The 19,911-nt window shown below is 40.2% G+C and overlaps 1 protein-coding gene across 1 annotated transcript in view; it reads left to right on the plus strand.

Annotated features, from left to right (window-relative positions):
* Positions 1-19,911, plus strand: part of LOC115397797 (kinase suppressor of Ras 2-like) — a 115,999-nt gene that overhangs the window by 31,668 nt on the left and 64,420 nt on the right. Inside the window, exons 4-5 of the mRNA XM_030104258.1 lie at positions 646-681; positions 1,623-2,124. Coding sequence (XP_029960118.1) covers positions 646-681; positions 1,623-2,124 — 538 coding nt within the window. The remainder of the gene's footprint in view (positions 1-645; positions 682-1,622; positions 2,125-19,911) is intronic.

The following is a 19,911-nucleotide window of genomic DNA, read 5'->3' on the forward strand; positions in this document are numbered from 1 at the left end:
AAACAAATAAAAACCTGTAATCCCATCCACTGAGACAACTTAAAATACTTAAAATAATAACAAAATGGGACTCTTGAAAACCCGCATGTATCGCATCCCTCGTGTGTTGGAGTTGTCTCTTCATACAGCTCAGCGTTCCCTGCGGCCTCTTCTTCTTCACATTACGAAACAGGAAAAAAGCCGCTGACTCCCGCCTCGCCTTCCCTTTAAGTTTTGCAATTCAGCTGGGACGCTTTACGGCACATATTTCTCTTGATTCATTTGATGTTGCTTGTGTTGATATTGCGTTTGAAGTTTGTGTTTTTGATGCTCGTAGTTCCTTGGAGACATGTCACAGGGAGGAGAGATAATGACATACACAAAAGGAAGGGAAAATAGAATTGCATTAACGTCGGTCAATAGAAGTTTTTTGAAGCCTGTGAGGTCAGTTTTACGCAGACTCAGTCGAGCATGAGGAGCAGCATCTGCATCTTAAGTGTGTCCAGGATCAATTCTACCAATATTATGTTTTGTTTTCCTCAACACCCTTTAGGCAATGCATAAGTGCAGATGGAAAGACAAGCAGACCACTGTAGACCATTTCAGCTGTTTCTCTTCCAGATCAATAAACACACATTATTTTTTTTTTTTTGTTTCTTTCTGAAGAACAACTTGAGGAGGATAAATTGCACAGTAACGGAGGTAAAGTATTGTCATCTGAGCTCAAAAACAATCATTTTGGCTGCTCACATTCAAGCTTTTTTCCCTTCTTTCTTTTTTTTTTTACCTCCTTTGTTCTTTCTTTGTCATTCCACTGAAAGTTTAGTTTCGGCGAAAAGTATATGTATTATGACTCATGCAGCTTTGCCCTCTTCTGTTGTCATTTTTCTGTCATTGCTCTCGTTCCATTCGCTGATGCCTAATCTGCTCCACATCAGCATATTCGAACGCCACTGCACTACTAATACGTTCACATCAGATAACAGCAAAGTAAATTCTTCATTACGCAAATTGAGCACATTAGCTTGTTGTAAATGTCTGCCTGCTGCCAGGATAACAGCTACTGTCGCAATCAAGAGATGGTGCTAATGGATGTTTTAGTATTAAATGCACAAGGGGAACCAATTTGCTTTCACTTGATATTTTATATTACGCACACAGGTTTATCCAAATCATTTATATATACCAACTACAGTTAAATATCCATTTATTCTCTTTAATATGTCATTAATCTTAGTGGTTTGATTTTTTTTCCATCATACCACTGTTTGAGGTTTCACCTATGTAGGTGCTCTTTGTGTGGGAAACAATTTTGGACTTCAGATTGAATCTTTCTTTCTTTTTTTTTGAAGATCACAGTTTGCTTTTAAAAGGCATAATTCATCATTACAAAGCAGCTCCAGCAAAAATAATGAGGTCTGTAGAGTAATGGTTCCTGTTAAGTTTTTCAAAGGTCGTTTTCTAACAGCTGTGAGCAACATCGCTCCATAGCTTGAGGTACAGAGACAGATCAGGACATTGGCAGCGGTAATTAACACTTCATGCATGGCTTTGTAGTTTGCACGAAACCTAAAAGTGTTCATTGTGTCACAGCCAAGTGATTTTTTTTCTTCTTCTTTTTTTTTGTTTCAATTTGTCAACAGGGAGCCAGGTGAAACAGGACTGGTCCATCCAGTGGCCCACCTCTGAATCCGGCAAGGAAAACACCCCGGTGTGCCAGCCGGAGGCCAGTCAGTGGATTCGATTCCAGCTCTCTCAAAGCCCCAAAGTTCAGTCCAAGTACAACCAGCACATGTGCCACAGCCCCCAGGCCCTGCCCCCCCCTCTGTACGCCGATCGGCTGACGGTCGACAGCCCTGGCACAGGGCTCTTCCCTCCTCTGGAATCCGGTCATCGATCCCTGCCCCCGTCACCCCGTCAGAGGCATTTTGGCCACACTCCTCCTCGGACTCCCTTAGTGGTCAACACCATGACCCCGCCCGGCACGCCTCCCATGCGGCGGAGGAACAAAGTGAAGGCCCCCGGAACGCCCCCTCCGCCAAGCCGCAAGCTCATCCACCTGCTGCCGGGCTTCACCGCGCTGCACCGCAGTAAATCCCACGAATTCCAGCTGGGGAACCGCTTGGAGGACACACAGACACCAAAGTAAGGAGCTCCATTCTCTGGAATTTTTGACAAATGCCACCAAACTCGTAAAACTCATGAGGCACACAAGTGAAATTACTGTACCTCAAGTAGTGTGTCATTAACGGTTCAAAACCTTTGTCTAAATTGTGTTTGAGACCACCTCGTGTTAAGGTGGTTGGATTTTGGCACCACGTTGGTAAAACATTTATCACTTTTGCCTCAGGCTTTCTGTGTGGAGTTTGCATGTTCACTTTGTGCCTGCAGTAGTTTTCTGATTACCAGGCAGTGGTTTAGTCAAGGGTATATGCGGAAATGAGGCATATACGCACTAATGTTTCAGTCAGGATTGTACACACCCTCTTCCTCATCCCCCAGATGGTGCATCTCAGCAGTACACCAGAGATCCTACCTGTTCCCCAGGGATTATAAAGCCTTGACCTGTCACTGATATGACTGGATATTACGTATGTTTACCCTGCAGCATGAGGGCTGATGGGCCAATCAGAAACAGAGTCATAGCGAGGCAAATATTGTTAACCGATAAATTATATCGAAATTATGTGACAATGAGCAAATATTATTGATGGAAAAGAAAGGAAAAACTACATTCATGGGCTGATTTAAAAAAAGGCAACAACTGAGAATGTACCTTGTTGTTCAGGGACTACGGCGCCACTGTTGCTATGGCTTCCTGTAACAAAGAAAAGGAATGATCTCTTGATTTATAGTTGACTTAAAATTGCCCACGGGGTGAGTGCATGTGTGAGTGAATGTGTTACCGCTTGTTAGCTTTGTGACCTAGCGACCTATCCAGACGTGTATAAAACAGGTAAGGAAGACGGGTGGGTGAAAAAATGAATTGGTGGAAAGCAGAATAGACATCAATGTCAAAATTCTGCACAAGGAATATAACATGGAGGCCTGAATACATTCTATCTACACAACTTATTAACTTTACAGTCTTCTGCCACGTTTCCCCGTTCCAGCGCTTTTCACTGAATCTGAGAACTTTTTCAAAGTGTAGACTTTTATGTCCTGTCTTTCTGCTCTCCTGTTGCACAGTGTTGCTAAGATTTTTCCTTTTCCAGATACAATATACCTGATAAGTATGGTCCAGAACCGATCTGCTAAAGATCCCCAAATGCAATCTCATCTGACCCAAGTAGCTTTAAAAAGGAAGTTTAGGACCATCTGTCTTTATAACAGTTTCATTCAGGCAAAAACTTCCACCAGATCCCAATCAGATTAATTCCCTAGGAGGGCATCATGGCCCATAAAGAGCTAACAGCCTGTCGGTGGAGATAAGGGTCCTTCGGGCTCAGTTCCTGACCAGCCATCCCTTCGTCTGGTGCTATGCTGATCGGATTTAGCCATAAACAGGGTCCACCATCGCAAGGTAATCAGGAACCAGAGTCTGCCTCAGGAGAGCAGCTGTCATTTTCATAATGCCATTACATGGCTGTGTCCTATCACTGCTACACTTGGTAAGTTAATATTTAGGAGTTGTCTTTTGCTTTTACGGCGGCCATCTGGGTTGTATTTGACGTGTGTGTCTGCTTCTACACGTCTATGTCGGTCGGTGCGCGCTCCCATGTATCCGCCCAGTGACGAGTGGATCACAGCGGCAGTGAAAAAGCTCAAACGGCATTAGAGAATTGATTACCGGTCCCCGAGCGCTGATAGACTGCAGGCTCTGAGTTGAGCCACTCTAATCAATGACCTGTGTGTGCCTGGAAATGTCGCAACTCATTGAGGCAGGGCAGATCCGCTGGCTTCTCTGATAGCCAAGCACCTCTCGTAATAAATCATAATTGGTTGGAGAATGGCGCTGGCAAGCATCCGGCTGGCCGTTTCACTTCTGGCATGAAGCACTTGTTCTTGTTTTCTTTATATAGGAGAATTGGCTTTAATTCAAGGTTTGCTTCTATTATCATCTGACCCAATTTTAAGTGTCTCCATTTCTGCATTTCTTTAATCTTTCATCTAGATGCCTCTTCCAGTGTCTACCCCAATGTCTATGGGTAAAGACATAGTTAGAAAATATTTCTTTTGTGCTGACAACTCCAAATTCATTTTCCGAAATTCAGTCATATTACATTCCTATATAGCTGCTTTCAACATGATCCTTACATATATGGCACCATATTACTGAACTTGAAATTTTAATAAGCCCGCAGTTGCCCTTAGGTTCTCATTTTCTTGTGCTTAATTGCCTGGCACTGTGGCCAGGACACAATAACCAGGGATTACCCTTTGGCCCCAAGAGACATTCTTCTCCCTTTATCTTAATGAGATATGGCCTAATGTCTGATTATCACTGCATAATACTGCGCCAACAAGACTGTGTATATGCGAGACTACGCAGTGAACATTGTTAGTGGAGAACTCCAGTATGTTTTTTGCCTGACAGATATGTCACTTTTCAATTTGTGAGGATGGAATAATTGGCCCTGGCCATGCTTTGCCATGGAAATGTTTCAAGTATGTTAATTAAACTATAAAAATGTACAAAAACCTGCCAAAAGGATGCATTGAAAACTTAGTGATTTTGGTAAATACATATTAGGTGCAATATTTCATATATTTCAATGCTCACATCACCCAAAGAACCAATACTTGATTGCCATCTTAAATATACGGTGTTGCCTGACAGCAGCAGACATGTCATGAAGGTCAACATTTCGAAAATCTAGTGGCTGCAGTTCAGCTATTAAAGTGGGTTTTCTTCCAACCTAAAGATCTATGGTTTGGCCCCCTAGTTTCGCAGTCTGTGTGTTGAAGTGTACTTGAGCAAGACACTAAAAAGTTGCTTCCAGTGGAGGTCGAGCACCTTTCCTGGCAGCAGTCAGTTCATGCACACACCTCACACACTGGTGCTAAATGAAGTCCATCCATCAGTACAATTTGAATTCTTTCACATGAAGATGAATCTTTGAATTCCTGGGTCAACATGATTAAACTGTGATCATTAGTTTGCATCACAGACATTTTTTAGGTCTTCAGTACAACAAATCAACAAATAAGTTCACATAAAACCTAAACCCAGTGGCGTAGACCAGGGTCGAGACCAAATTATACCAAAAAATATGTGACAATGAACAAATACAGTGGATGTATTTTCTCTAAATAGAGTAGTCTTAAATGCCGCTGTTTATAAAAAATGAAATTTCTAGGATGTTTTTAAAGATGGCAAAAATCGAGAAGAAACCCTTTTTTTCAGGAATCCCTACACCACTGCCTGAAGCCAACAGAAACTGTCTGGGAGAAGCTGAAATCTGCCTCTGTAGCAGAAATCCTGATAACCTAACTGCAGTGTTGGAAACTTTCTCGAACAGTATTGCATTACTGTAACACCACTCACTTTGAATGCAATGTGAAATTAACTGTCTCCTTTTAACTTAATTACAAAGTTACAATTACTAAAGTGATCATGAATTTTTTACTTGGGTGAACTGTTCGGTTTACAGCTATTACATAAACATTAGTTCACCTTATTAAAAAAAAATGTGCTTCAGTCTACATGTTGGAAATGATCTCAGCTCATCCTCGTCATAGCTACTGAAAAACGGCAACCTCTTGCACAATTGAAGAGTTTTGCTGTTAAAACTATTTAAGTGCGTAACTTCAGGTGAACTCTGAGTGATCAATCATGACCTACCAACTCTGACATCTCAGCTAATGTGCCATGATAATGTAGCCAATACAATTTGGGCAAGTTACTTTTCCAATCAGATACTTTTTTTGAACTTGAAAGGTAACTTCTTGGAAGAAATAACTTAATGAAAGTTTTATTTTCTTTCCCCATTTAATTAAATGGATTTCAGTGGTGTAGTGGTTTGCACTGTTCACCTCAAAGTGAGCCTTTCCCCGGTTTGAATAAGGGCCTCATGAGGATGTCTGTGTTGACGTTTGAGTGGCCATTCTGATGCATCAACAGCATCTATTTTAGGGCTTTTCATTATTAGCCGCACAAGGTGCCTTTCAGAAGTTGACGTGTCTATAATCATTGTCTGAAAATTGTTTCTTGCTGCCTTTTTTCGATGGCTAAACTCAGCAAATACTGTGGCTTGCCCGCATGGACCCTCATCTTCTGCTTTATGGCTCTGTGCCTCTTCGTTTAATGTGTTTGTCTGTGTGATAATGTGTTTTGCTTTCAGCTCGCTGTGAACCACGGGATGGTTTCCATCCCTCCGCAGAAATAATGAGCAAATTGCCGCCTTACAGACGTGCTCAGTATTATCTATGAAACCAAGAAAAGTCTCACTCTGAGTCGAAACAGCTGCCAATTCTGTGAGCAGCTATGCATAAGTAAAGCAAACTTTTCACCTGTGCAAGGAAATTGGAGTCTTCCTCCTCACCACCTGTCAAGCTAAAGTCCAAATATATTCCGGCGTGGATAAGAACTGATTTGGTCCTCTGACTCTCAATGAAGATATTTTACTTTCTTCACTTTCAACCACTTCTTGCTGGGTAGTTTCAGCTGTCTTTTTCTGAGTGACAAAGCAGAAAGCTTTACAGACTCACAGTCGCATCATACGGCGGCACGAGATTCAAACGATTTCAGGAGGAATTAAAGCTGACTTCATCTCCAGATTTCCAGTAGCTTGTAGCACAGATGATGTTCAGGTCAGAAAATTAGTCATTGTCATGAACAAAACAACATGCCGTGTTGTTTAATTGGGACGCATCTGTTGTTTTAAGCTTGCAGTCGTGTAGGAGTTAGTGGCACCTTGTAGGGAGGTTGCAGATCACAACCAACCTTCACTTCCAGAACATCTGTGATGGCTGTGAAGAAATAGTGAACACCCTCTTTAGAGACACTGTTTGGATCTTATTTGGACTACTGCAACATACAGTATGTATATATGTAGGTAGGTAACCCAATATATACACAATGCTTCTTAGTTACAGGTTAGTCTAAGATGCTTCTTACCAGTTGGAAGCAGTGACTCATAAATTAGTTGTTTCCCATCTGTCAGTTCATTGTGGGATACAGTCAGGGAGGTAGCCTGCTCTGGAAGATACTTTTTGCTGAATCACTTTATTGGTGGACTGACAGCTTTGAACTTGTTTATAAATTATATTTTTCATATTACAATGAGCTAGTGAATGAATGATGCAAATTAGCATTGATTTGTTGAATGCTGCATTTTCAGATCGACGAAATATCAAATATGAGCTTCCTGATCCGTTCTGAAGCGAATGTGAACAGTGTGCACTCCATCATCTGTATCACTTGATCCAACTTTGGGTTGCAAGTCCCAACTGACTTTAGGCCATCATGGAGAAAACAGATACACTTGCGGCCAATTCAGCTGATCTGCATGTGTTTGGAGGAAACCATAGCGCCCAGGAAGAATGTGCAATCTCCACACAGGCAAGGAATTGAAGCCTGCAGGTGTATTGTAGATTGAACATGCCATCAACATTATTAATCAGAATATTTAAGGTTAATTTTATAATTTGTACTATTTTGTCCAGATAGTTTCTCTCGGGTAGTTCAAAATTATAATATAATTCATAAGAGGACATGTATTAATCTGCAAAGTTTAGGTCTTATTTTCTATGAGAAAAAAAATTAAGTGATAATATCTGCAAAGACGCTACTGGATAAATAACTACTTTATTAAGATCAGTCACATGCCCTCCACAAATTAAAAAACAGGCCTGTTGACACTCATACATGTATTTTCCTTCTAAAATGATTCACTGCCATTCTGTGGAAAGTATTTTATTTTATTTGCCTCTTTCAGTATCAAGCTTCAACACAGAACTCTATTACTAAAGAAACTAAGATGTGTTTGAGCCAAATATCTACTGTACTGTACGATTACACCACGGAACACCTAATTTACTTTGAGAGTGTCTATTTTCCATTAAGAGTTCTTAACGGTAAGTTAATATTTTCTTATTACTTTCACACAGCTGTGTTTGAATCCATTGGGCGGTATTGTGAGGTTTTGAGCTGTTCCTATGGTAATGACTCAGGTTCCACTTGATAGATGTGATGTAAAAATAGACCTTCAGGCATGACTTTAACCAGTAGCATAATCTTGCCTATTAGTAGCAAGTGAAGTAATTTGCGAGATGACACTGTGTCCTTTCTTTTAGCTGGAAAGCCCTTCAAGAAGTCTTACATCCTTTTTCTTTTCTTTTTTCTTGGGTGAACCCACTACCATCAAATTCAGCCGAGCATGACGCAGCAATGGAGGCCTTCATATTTGTATTTTTCAAACTTTGCCAGCTTTCCTAAAATGTGCTTTGTAGAAGGTGCAAAGGCAACAGCTGAAGAAATTTTAATTTAGTTCACTCAGAAATAGCTTTTTTTTGCAAAAAATATAGACATTTTCATTTTGTACGATTTGCATCACAACAAAGAAACACATTAAAGTTTACATTTAAAGGTTATTGTGGTGCTATTTTACTGATCTGGCCTACTCAAGATGAAATTCAGATGTATGTGGAACCTGAACTAAGATATGTTTGACACATCTGCCCAACATGAACAAATATGCTCAAGTGATGTTGCTGAGTTTAGGGGAATTAATGCATTAGTTATGAGTGAGTCTGAGTCATACAGTGTGCACTGACAATTGATATTTATGTACAGGATTAGACTGTGCTTTTACACTGAAACATTGATTTCAAATGCGTTGATGTTACTGCAAGTTTATTCTTCAGAAACAAAGTACAGCATAACATATATACTTTTGTATAGACTTATTTTAGCCAAACACTGTCCATGTGACTCAGGATATCAATTCGCAATCCATATTGAGCAGAACATATAATTGAAACCTCTTTTATAACTCGTGTCCATTAGACTTGAAGAATATGTTGTCAGGCAACATCACACACTTTATAATAGACCACTGATCTATTCAGGAAGGCCAGAAGCGCACCAGCGCAATCAATAACTTCTGCTTTCAGAACTCATTACTACAAGACTGCCAAAGTAGGATTTAAGCAGGCTTGATGCAGTGTTTAACTAGCTAACATTCACTGAAGCATGAGCAACATTTCATGAATTAATAATGTGACCTTCTAATAGTAAAGGAGGCTGAGTATTGTGAGCTGTGCATGATGTTTTAACGTGACCACAGTTTGTTGCTCTTCAGTTATGGAAGTCTGAGCTAACCCATTTCAGGTGTTTTCTTCCAAAATATCTGAAGATAAATAGATTTTGTGTCCTTTAGGACTGCTTTATATCCCGCAAATTCATCCCCATCCTGATAACAACTTTCACAATCTCTATGTCCTGTATATGTTCAATAATCACTGAGCTCTATTGTTCCCATGCATGATGCAGTCACACACATCATATTGTTTCAATCAGATATTACCCTACTGGACTTAATAAACTCCCCCAAAAAAGGAAAACATCAACAGCATCTCAGTTTATCACAAGTCTCATTGCAATCACAATACTCAACAGCATTATCTCAAATCTCAATAATCTCAGCACTTTGGAGCGCTGAAGCCTGGATAAAATTGCTAGATGTAAAAGTCTTAAATTATCTAATTATCTAATTATCTTTCTAAAATAAGGATACTTGTGGACTTTATCATTAGCTCCAAGGGTCAAACTTATCTTGTTGATTAGGATCTCGTCTTATACAAAAATCTTTTCTCAAATATAGACTCTTTCACAAATATACTTGGCGTTACAGTAAAATTCAAATTTTAGTTTAAATGTTATTATGGCAGCATTCTTCTGGTTTGTCCCACTCAAGATAAAACCGGGTGGTATGTCGCCCTGAAACTAAAATGTGTTTGACACCCCTGAATTAGACCAACCCAGTAGTCGCTCATAATCAAGTAATCACCAGCCTGGCTCTCGTTGCACTGAATGGGACAAGAAAAATTGAACAAGACAATATAAAACTCTTCCTGCTAAATATGGGAGACTCGATCTGGTGCTCACCTCCTAAATAATATGTGCTCAGAGTCAACACATCCAGCTTGAGCGACTCATTTTCCAAACAGAGATCGGCCACATCCAGGGTTAAAGAGTGCCGCCGCTGTGTCAATGTGGAGCCAGGGCGTCGGTGTTTGTTTTGTTGTGACGCCTGAAGCATCTCCGAGTGTCACTGTCAGAAAGTCATCATGTCACCGCTCACCCGATGCGCCATCCATCATTGATCACATCCAGAATAAAACCTATTTTATACCAGGAAGTGCTGCTTGTGTGATGTTACCGTGTGGCTCACCTTGCTCATGTCTCTGTCACACACTGCCAGCTGCACATATTTCATATTTCTGTGTTTAACGTCATGTTGGTAAGGTGAGAACTTCTTAATGGCTCCATCCTTTCCCTTTCATTTATTAATTTGACTTTGAAATGTGAGAGTCTGTTTCTGCAGTCCATCAATTTGTACCCACCCCATTGAGCACCACCAAACAGAAACGCACACACGCGCACACACAGAAAATCAGTGAATCAATCAAACAGAACCCCCTTTTTGACACACACACGCACACACACACACACAGTCACACACACAAGCGATTTGCTAATCATCATTTAATGGCTCTTTCAAGGATTAGTCTGTTGCCACTGTAGCTGATTCCCCTTCCCTAGACCTTCAAAATAATCCGACTGAAATGCAATAATGTCATCGTGTTTAAAAACTATTCAAATGAAATATTTGCTAAAAGTCTCAAGTGAGAGTGGAGCTGAGGTAAAAACGCTTTTCTGCAGCAGTGACTGATCTTGGATTTGAAATGATCGTACCTTAATGTAGACCAGTTAAGTCAAACGCATATGAATGAGGCCCCGTTTACACAATATTTTCATATGAAAATGCAAACTTTCATTGTGCTTTGTTGTCTGTTTACGTGGCAATGGTGCTTGGAACCACTGAAAATACAACTTTTGAAAACGATCTGGTTCTGTCCTTGTGTAGGGAACTTTTTAGAAACGCTACTAATATGCATGCACACCACGGCTGTAATAGATAGTTCTTCTGCACATTTGCAAGTAGATAGACAATAACAACAATGTCGACGTCTGGAGTCCATGTTCTCCTGGGACTTGGTATTTTAACAGCTGAGAGTCTAATGATCACAATCCAACTTGGTCATCTGTCGACCCGAATGTTGCATTCCCACCAATGCTCATGTTTATAGCATATTGTGTGTATGTGTGTGTGTGTGTGGTTTCATCACAATAGCAAAACAACAGCACCCCTAGTGGCCCAAAATGATAACATAATTTTCAGTGTTTTCTGCATGAAATCATTTCTAAAATGTTCTAAAATTTTCTTCCCCCAAAATGAAATACACTCAATACCTTTTCACTTTAAATGTTGTCCTGTAAATTGGGTCTTAGTCACTCAGACTGACATTTCTAGACATCCCTGTTGGGAGAGACAATTAGAATTAATGCCCAGATCATTTCAGATCCGGTACATTTCACATCAGTCGAGAGCATCCCAGAATTTCTCTTCAAGATGACTGTTCAAGGTGTAGCTCCCATACTCCTGAAGCACAAGTGCGCTGTACACCCGGCGCCTCTTTAATTTCAGTTACAAGTGCAGCGTTAATTCTGTCTTGCTTATGTTGCACACCTCCTATCTCTCTTCTGACTTGATTTTTCAGCACCTCTATGCCCCCCCCACCACCACCACCACCGCTACCCCCCCTCCCCCATGCTTTCTCCCTCTTCGTGCCCTTTTCAAACCAAAGAGGCTCTGTGGGCTGGAGTGTCAATTAATGGACCTCGTTGTGTATGTTAATGAATAGTAACATGCGTGCACGGAAAAGGCCAAGTGAGTTTTCAGTCTGTCACAGTCCCACTTGGCACGTCACGAGAACCTTCTGGAAAGTGGGAATGTTTGGATTTTTTTTTTTTTCCCACAGCCTCTTGTCTTGCCTTCCCCGCTGCCAGAAGAAATGGTAATATATAGTTAATGCCACCTTATGAGACTTTCACAGATTTTTTTTTTGAACGTTAAGCACTTTCTTATTGAATTGGATGTTTGCTAATAAATCACATGGCGCCGAGGGTTGGCATGATTCACCCTCTGCCTCTCTCAGGGTAATTCTACCATGCAACACTCAGGGGAAGCAAATTTGCATCCCTTCCATGACTAATTTAGCTGTTTGCTTTCACTGTGCCGCTGTACACATCATATATTTCTCTCCCCCTTCCCTATCCCCCTTTTCACTCTCTGTTTCCTTCTCTTTCTCTCCTCACCCCTCTCATTATTCATTTCTGTTGAGAACTTGTCAATGTGTTATTTCACACCCATCCGTAACATCTACCAATTTAGTCACAAAATGCCTTTTTTTTTTCTTTTCTCCCATTGGATTTGGATTTCTCCGCCTTGCAAAGGGAACTGCAATAAATTTGTGATGAGCAAATGTAGAATGCCACAAAAGGTGAAGATTCGCAGCGTGTCATCTGTTTGGTGTGGCATATCAAAAAAACATCAAAACCACCTCTGTTTACTTACAGTTCTTCCACCCAGCCGAAGAACGGATTGTTTCATTAGTCCATTATTATTAGCAATCTAAATGTATTTTCCTCCTCCTCCAATCATTGTATCTGACCACAAAATAGAAGCGATGTGAGCTGGTTTCCAAGGCCCCATTTACACAACAAACTAAAACTATGTACAAAGTACATCCAAACTGTGGCCAAATGAAGGTGATCCAGTGTGAACAGGTGGGTTTTCAGACGTTTTTTTGAAGCAAACGTGTGGCCGTCCCGTGGGAGTGTTTTTCCAGAGTCCGGAAGCGAAGCGGTTTACAGATCTCAGGGACAGATGGGCAGACGGAGTGGAGAAGTGAGAATACTGGAGGGAGCGTGTATTTCAAGGAGGTCAGTCATGTATGAAGGAGCGAAATTATGGCTGGCTTTAAAAAGTAATCAGAAGGTTTTTAAAGTCACAGCGGCAGGTTGAGGGAGATGATGCTTTGAAGATGGTTTGTGGGTAATTCTGTGTCGGGTCAAGCACATATTGGTATTAGAGACTGTCTGAGAGTGAGTCATGCTGCATCTGCATCAAACATTACATAGAACTCCATGTACATGCTCATAAAAGCATGTATCAGTGCAACGTCATTCAAAAGTGACATAGTTAGCTCACCGAATTGATTCCCTTTGTAAATCATCTGGCCCTACACTTGAGTATCTTTCATGACTAACACTTAAAATACTCTTTATTCATGTTATTCTGGCCACTGCTTTGATCCCTTTGAGGACCCCCGGACTGTGTGATGGCTCACTTTCTGCTCTCTAATGGATCACTGAGTTCATGCTCTTCACTGAAGTATCGATGGCAAACTAAAAACTGAGCTTAAAGAACTGATTTCTGCTTTTACCATATTTTAGCTATAAATGCTGGCAGCATTTCATTTTGAATACTTCACACAAACATTAATGTTGTTGAGAGTATTGAAACTGCAAAGAAAAAAGAAGGAAGCAAAGTTGGTTAAAATCTTTGGTTTTAGTTCTTTTGGTTTAGATACAGATGGATGTGTGAGAGGGTTACCCTATCCTCACAGCACACAATATGACACTTTAATTGTAATTATCTCTGTTCAAACCAAAGGCCTGAATATCACTTTAGCACTTACTGCATCTTCATGCTCATTTTTTATGTTTTCTCAGTTAGTTTCACACATAATTTTACTGTGTTTATGCCCATGAGCCCAACCACGGAGCGAGTGTATCTTTTTGGTCTTTTTTCAAAAATTTCATCAGCTATTATAACAGATAAAAAAAGAAAGAAAGCAGAAATGCAGTGTATAATCAAAATCCTCCCATTGTGGACCCTTGACACATTTTTGTGTCTATTCACCCTCATTGAAACGACATATTTTTGATGTTGTGACAAAGCTTCCCGCAAAAAAAAAAAAAATCCACTTCCCATTTAGTAAGTTATTTTAGGTCACTTTTCTGTGTAGATGTTTTTTTTTTTTTTTTTTTACAGGTATTTAATAGGTTAATAAAACAAAAGAAAATCCAGGAAAAAATTATATTCTAATAATGTTCATATTTGTATTCATATGTGAAACACAAAAATGTGATTGAAGTATATGAAAGGGAGTAAATATTAGGTAGATTTAATCTTACATTCTGAGTATTTTTTTTGTATTATAACAAGTATCAAGTTTGCTACATGCTCACATTTATCATCAGTATTCACCGGTTTGTTATCATGACAACCCTGAAGGAATTCACATTAAAATCCACTTTTATATTACAATTTATTGGAAGTGAAAACGCATCAAAGTAAAACAAATATCAGTTCACCCAAAGTCATTTATAATTTCTCAAAAAACATCAAAATTAATGATTACATTTTCTTAGTTTTGATATCTTTCGATAAATGTTCGCACACTTTATGGCAATGAGGATGGAGTCTGTCTTCAAAAGTGCGGAAGAGAAAAAATAAAGACTTCAATCTCAGTCATTAACAATGTATGGCCTTTTATTGCTTTGACTTCCTTGTGTGGGGGCTGTATTTTTAATATAGCAAATCTCAATTGTTAGCGTTTAATTTTGCATGAGAGCATCCACTCTACTTACTGTTCAACGCCACCTAATGCAATCATTATAATTTAATATAGCTAAGAGTGACTTCATATTTAAAGTTGTGCCAGCATGTGGTCACCTTCAATCTGTTCGTTCCTCGAGTTTTTTTTTTTTTTTCTCGTCCAACGATATTATTATTATTATTATTACTCCTCCAACTGACTGCTGCTGGGAGGAGGAGTTGTGTTTTCAGGGTGTTTGTGTTTTATCACTCAACTCATCTTGGTTACACAAGATCTGAAAATGAACAGATTCAGGTCATTGGGGATGAAATTCCAGCTTCTACCAGGGGTGTCAAACATAAGGCCTGTGGGCCAAAACTGGCTCAGAAGAAGCTCCGATCTCTGTCGCAATTTGCGAAAATCTCAAAGAGAAGATAGATTTTTAAAAACAAATTTATTAAGAGTGGCAATGTGGAGACCTGAGCTGAGATTATCATAAGATCATTACGTATTTATATATATAAAACAATGTAAATAAAATGTGCCCTTTGTAAACCTTTTACAGTCATTAATATTGATCTATTTTCAGGAAAATTCAAAGAAATAACATTTAAAAGTGTTCTATTTCCCTCCTAAATGGATTCAGTCTGAATGGTAAAGCTGTTGTAATCTCAACCAGACCCAATGCCATTCTGTGGTTTTTAATTTTTATGAACGCAGCCTTATAACTGGCTAGCTTTGCAACCTGGTTGACATTTCCATTCTCGATCCTCGCCAGCTGAGCTGCAGTTTCTCCAGCTGGCTCCAAATGCTGTCACTGGGTGCACGACGTCGGCGCGGGCTGAGCGAGCTGGAGATGGTTCACGGGACTGGAACCATGGCTAATCTGGAGGCAGAGATTGAACCTGCTTCTATAGTTACCTGCAGTTCAGTCCTCCCTGTTGCCTGATTTAAAACGAGGATTACACCACTGACTGGAACTGTGCTTCAGCTGTCCAATATGGGATTAGACGCCCGCTCAGACTGGGGTGGCGGGCGAGACCATGGTGGAATAACAGAACATCTGTTGGTCGGTTGGTTGTAACACTTGAGAACTTCTGCAACTTCAAAAAGTTAGGAAGTTATTTAATATCCATGCAGGCCTTTGTGAAATAATTTATATTGTCTTTATGTCTGTATTTAATGGAAGCTATATGCAGGCAATATGATCAACAGTTATGCCCGGAAAGTTTACACTCAACAGTACAGATTTAAACCAGATTAAACTGTTCTGATGGAAAGTCTGTTGGATCAAAATATGTGTAACAGCATTTTTGGAAATTGTGGCTGCTGTACCTCCCAGACGCAGGACGTCAGAGGGACTGATGTCCTTCTTGCTTTGATCACACAGTTCAAAAGTAGAGTCCCACGATGCTGCAGCTTCCTTCATGGACTGATCTATACGCTGCAGGCATGTTTACTACCTTTCACCGTGCAGAAGAAGAAAAAAAAGTCTCCTGAGTGTTCTCTGAAAATTAAGCGAGCGTTGAAATCAATGCGGACGATCCTCTGAGATACCCTGAACACACACATTGTCACATTAGCCCGGCGACCTCTGACCCCTGCGGGAATATCGATTCCACATGTTGCAGTGGTTGAAGATTGAATCTGTAGTTAAGTGGACTTTACAAAGCAGAGTGTGTCAGAACAGTGAAATAATGTGTGTGTGTGTGTGTGTGTGTGTGTGTGTGTGTGTGTGTGTGTGTTTGAGCGTGAGAAATGCGGCGGAAGCTTTCCTCTGCCCACAAAAAGCTCATCCATGTTAATCAGGTCTTTGGCCTCGCCGCCATTAATGATAATTCAGGTGGGAGGCGATGTCAACACTGGGCTCCGAGCAGCCAGACGCCGCCGCCGCCGCCCCTCCCCTCCATCCATTCAGCCGTCGACTGGTCGTAACGAGTGCTCATCCCGGCCTCCCCCCAGGCGGCGCAGAGATTGGAGTCATGATTATGAATTTATATGAGTGTTTAGAAGCGGAGGTTAGCCCAAATGCCTCTGTTGTTGTCTGAGAATGGATTTATTAGGCTGATGGTTTTTCTATGGCAATTTGTGAACAAGTGGGAGGCTGTTGTGGCGAATAACAAGATTCGAGTGGTTGATCAGAAGTTATTCTTAAAAGTTGTGTAATTCTTACCTAAGAAGGAAAAAAAATGAAAAGAATCTCGGAGAAAGTTGCACACTTTTAAAAAAAAAAGATTTATGGCATTTAAATTGCGCTCAAGGCAGTTTAGTTAATTTTGTGGAAATCTTGTTTTGCTTTTGATTTAATTCTGTGAAGTTTCTTGACAAGATCATTAAAGTTTCTTTTCAATCTGTCTTGTGGGACAATCAAAACTGCGAATTTGTGTTGTGGAACTGATGTCCTGCTTCAGTCTGAGGGAGACCAGGCAAACTAGTCCAGGTCGAAGTGACAGCTGCTGCCTGATTTAATAAACAGTGGAGTGTGACTGTTTTATGGCCCAACAACCATAAAGGGAGTTATTACCATCGTTTATCATTCTGGCCATCAAGTGCAGGCTTTCATCTCGGTGTTTTGTTCTGTTGTTAAAATCCAGACAGATATTATCTGCGCCGGGTCTCATACACCCCCCCCCCCCCATACTTTTCTCTTTACTGATTCGAAACTACCACTTAACCTGTGCAGCTGTGGGCCAGATAGCTGCTCTCGCTTCCCGCGCCGCTGCTCTGATGCTCAGATTAGACAGTTTAAGGTTTGAGCTATGGTTTCATTTTGATGGAATTGAGAGAATAAATTTGAATTCAACAGGACGCAGGGGGAAAATACACAGCGCGCACACACACACACACACACACACACACACACACACACACACACACACACACACACACACACACACACACACACACCCTGCTGGTAACATCAAGCTTGAAAAGTGAAACTCTATAGTCTTGTTCTGCAGAATAAATTTCAAAGTGCTTAATCTTAAAATACAATCAGCCCAGATGGCCACTGGAAGAGTAAATAAAAAGTTACATTGAGGTTTGTAATGTCATAACTGATAAATATACCAAACTCGGCTGCACTAATAGAAAAGGGAAGTGCATTCCAGCAGTAAATGGTGTTCAGCTTTAAAGCAGAAGCGAAAAGAAAAGACGTTATAGGAATTAGTTTCTGAAGTACCATCAAAGGATAATGTCTTTCTTGAATATGTGACTTTGCGTCTGGTTGAAAAGATGCTTTTCTGGTTTTGTTGGTGTTTGAAACAGTTTGTGCGTCTTTCTGGAGGACAGCAAATGATGTCCAAGGTGGGTGGGGAGACATATGTGAAGCTCTACTTTGTAAATAAGTTCTGGTGATTGTTGCATCATTATTCCACAATCTTTTATTTTTTTTTTAATTCATACAATGTTGCAGCTTCTCTGGAATTGTGGTTGTTTGTGTTTTTAAATTGACTTCTGGTTGGATTAATTGACTCACCTCGATATTTTGTGTCTTTAAAGTAAACGACTGCATTGCCGGGTGCTCATGTGGCATCTGAGGACAGTCGACCCACCGGATCCACATTTCGATCATTTTTATTGCCAACATTTTTAAACCCATAGCCTTTCAGTGTATTTGCATTCTGAAATTGCCTTTTTTTTTTTTTTTGGTGAGACACTCAGAGACCCTATTTCCTGTGTGGGATTCAAATTGTGTAGGCACCCATACATAAGAGCTTCAAAAGAAACCGTGGGGGGAAATTGAGGAAACATTCATGCTGGATTAACACTAGTGAAATCTCTTTCACTTGATAAGACAAAAACTTGTTTTTGCAGTCCAAAAAAAGTTTGGGGGGCCTTCATCCAATATTTGAATATTGCTCATTTTTACTTGACTGACTCTGTGTGCCTGCACTTGGGCTGGTATTAGATGGACCAGCAGACTGGTGCAGGCTCCTTTTTGCATAATTTTAAACATAGCATTTCTTCGTGATTTGCTAAATCGCATCTCGACTGTGTTGTTGGAACATTTTTTCACTAAAACAGCTCGAATACATGAATCTCCAAAGACATTTTGTTTGTCACAACCAATAAAAGTGATTTTAGCAGAAGTTTGGAACCTACATAAGACGGAAGTCTTTAAATTCTGCTGTGCATGAACAGTCGATGTATTAGCTCAGAGGTGGGAAACTATCGTACCCAAAAGGCCGTATGAAAAATTAGTACCACTGTTGAGGAGCAAGATGAGTTGATTTGAATTTTGCTCAATAAGAATTATCTCCTGATGAAAAGAATCTTTTAAAACATGATTTTTATGAGTCTCGGCTACTGTGCATCACTTGTTCTTCATTGCTTGGAAATCAAGATTGCATTAATTTTCAAGTTCAGTTGAATAATTTAAATCTTTTCATAAATCGTCTTTTTTCCCTTTGCGAATCACAAATTTTCTGAGGTAACAATTGCTTTCTCTGCTAGCTGAAGTGCTATAACCAGTAATTTGATAATGGCCAATAATTTGGAAAAATGTGACAGTTTTAGATGTAATAAAGCCAATAATAACAGTAATTTTCATTTAATACAGGATTTTCCAATGACACCCCGAGGGCCGGTCAAGCAGAGGACCACATGTGGCCCCTGGGCTTTATGATGCCCAGATCTAGGTTACCTCAACTGGATTACAAACACTCGTACTCATCTGCACTGGAAATATGAGGGATTAGGAACCACCTTAGCTCGCAAGAAATGCACCAACCTTATCAACATATTGCATGTTTTTATCGACGTGGTAAGAATACGATAAATGTCTGTCCTCACTGTAGCTTCAAAGTTCTGGACTTCTTTCCTTTGCTTCAATTAGACAGAAACTCTTCAAATGGTTTGCCAAAGCAGCACATCTAGTGAAACACGCTTTGATAAACCTCCATGAACTTCTTTTCTGGTCAGCGTCAGGCTGTGCTGTTGCTAAACTACAAAAAGCCGCTAAAAAATAAAAGCAAACTAATTAGCAGTTGCTATCGTGATGCAACTGCACAACATAACTCACAGGACAGTTCACATGTGTGGTGGCAAATGAAAGGGGAGATGTGCCAACAGCATCAAATTGTGATTACTTTGGGAGAGAGAGGATGTGTGTGTGTGTGTGTGTGTGTGTTGGAGGGGGGAGCTTGTGCACGCAGCAACAAAGGATGTTGGAACACCTGTTTGGATTTTGAAGCTTTGGAAATTAATCATTCTTTATTTCTATTCATGCCAAAATTTGGCTGCAAATGAGGTGCACTTAGAGAGAATTTTAGTGCACAAAAGAGGCAGGAACTGTTTTTTAATCCGCCCCATTAGAGG

Source organism: Salarias fasciatus, chromosome 12 (genome assembly GCF_902148845.1).
Source record: "Salarias fasciatus chromosome 12, fSalaFa1.1, whole genome shotgun sequence".
Classification (NCBI taxonomy): Eukaryota; Metazoa; Chordata; class Actinopteri; order Blenniiformes; family Blenniidae; genus Salarias; species Salarias fasciatus.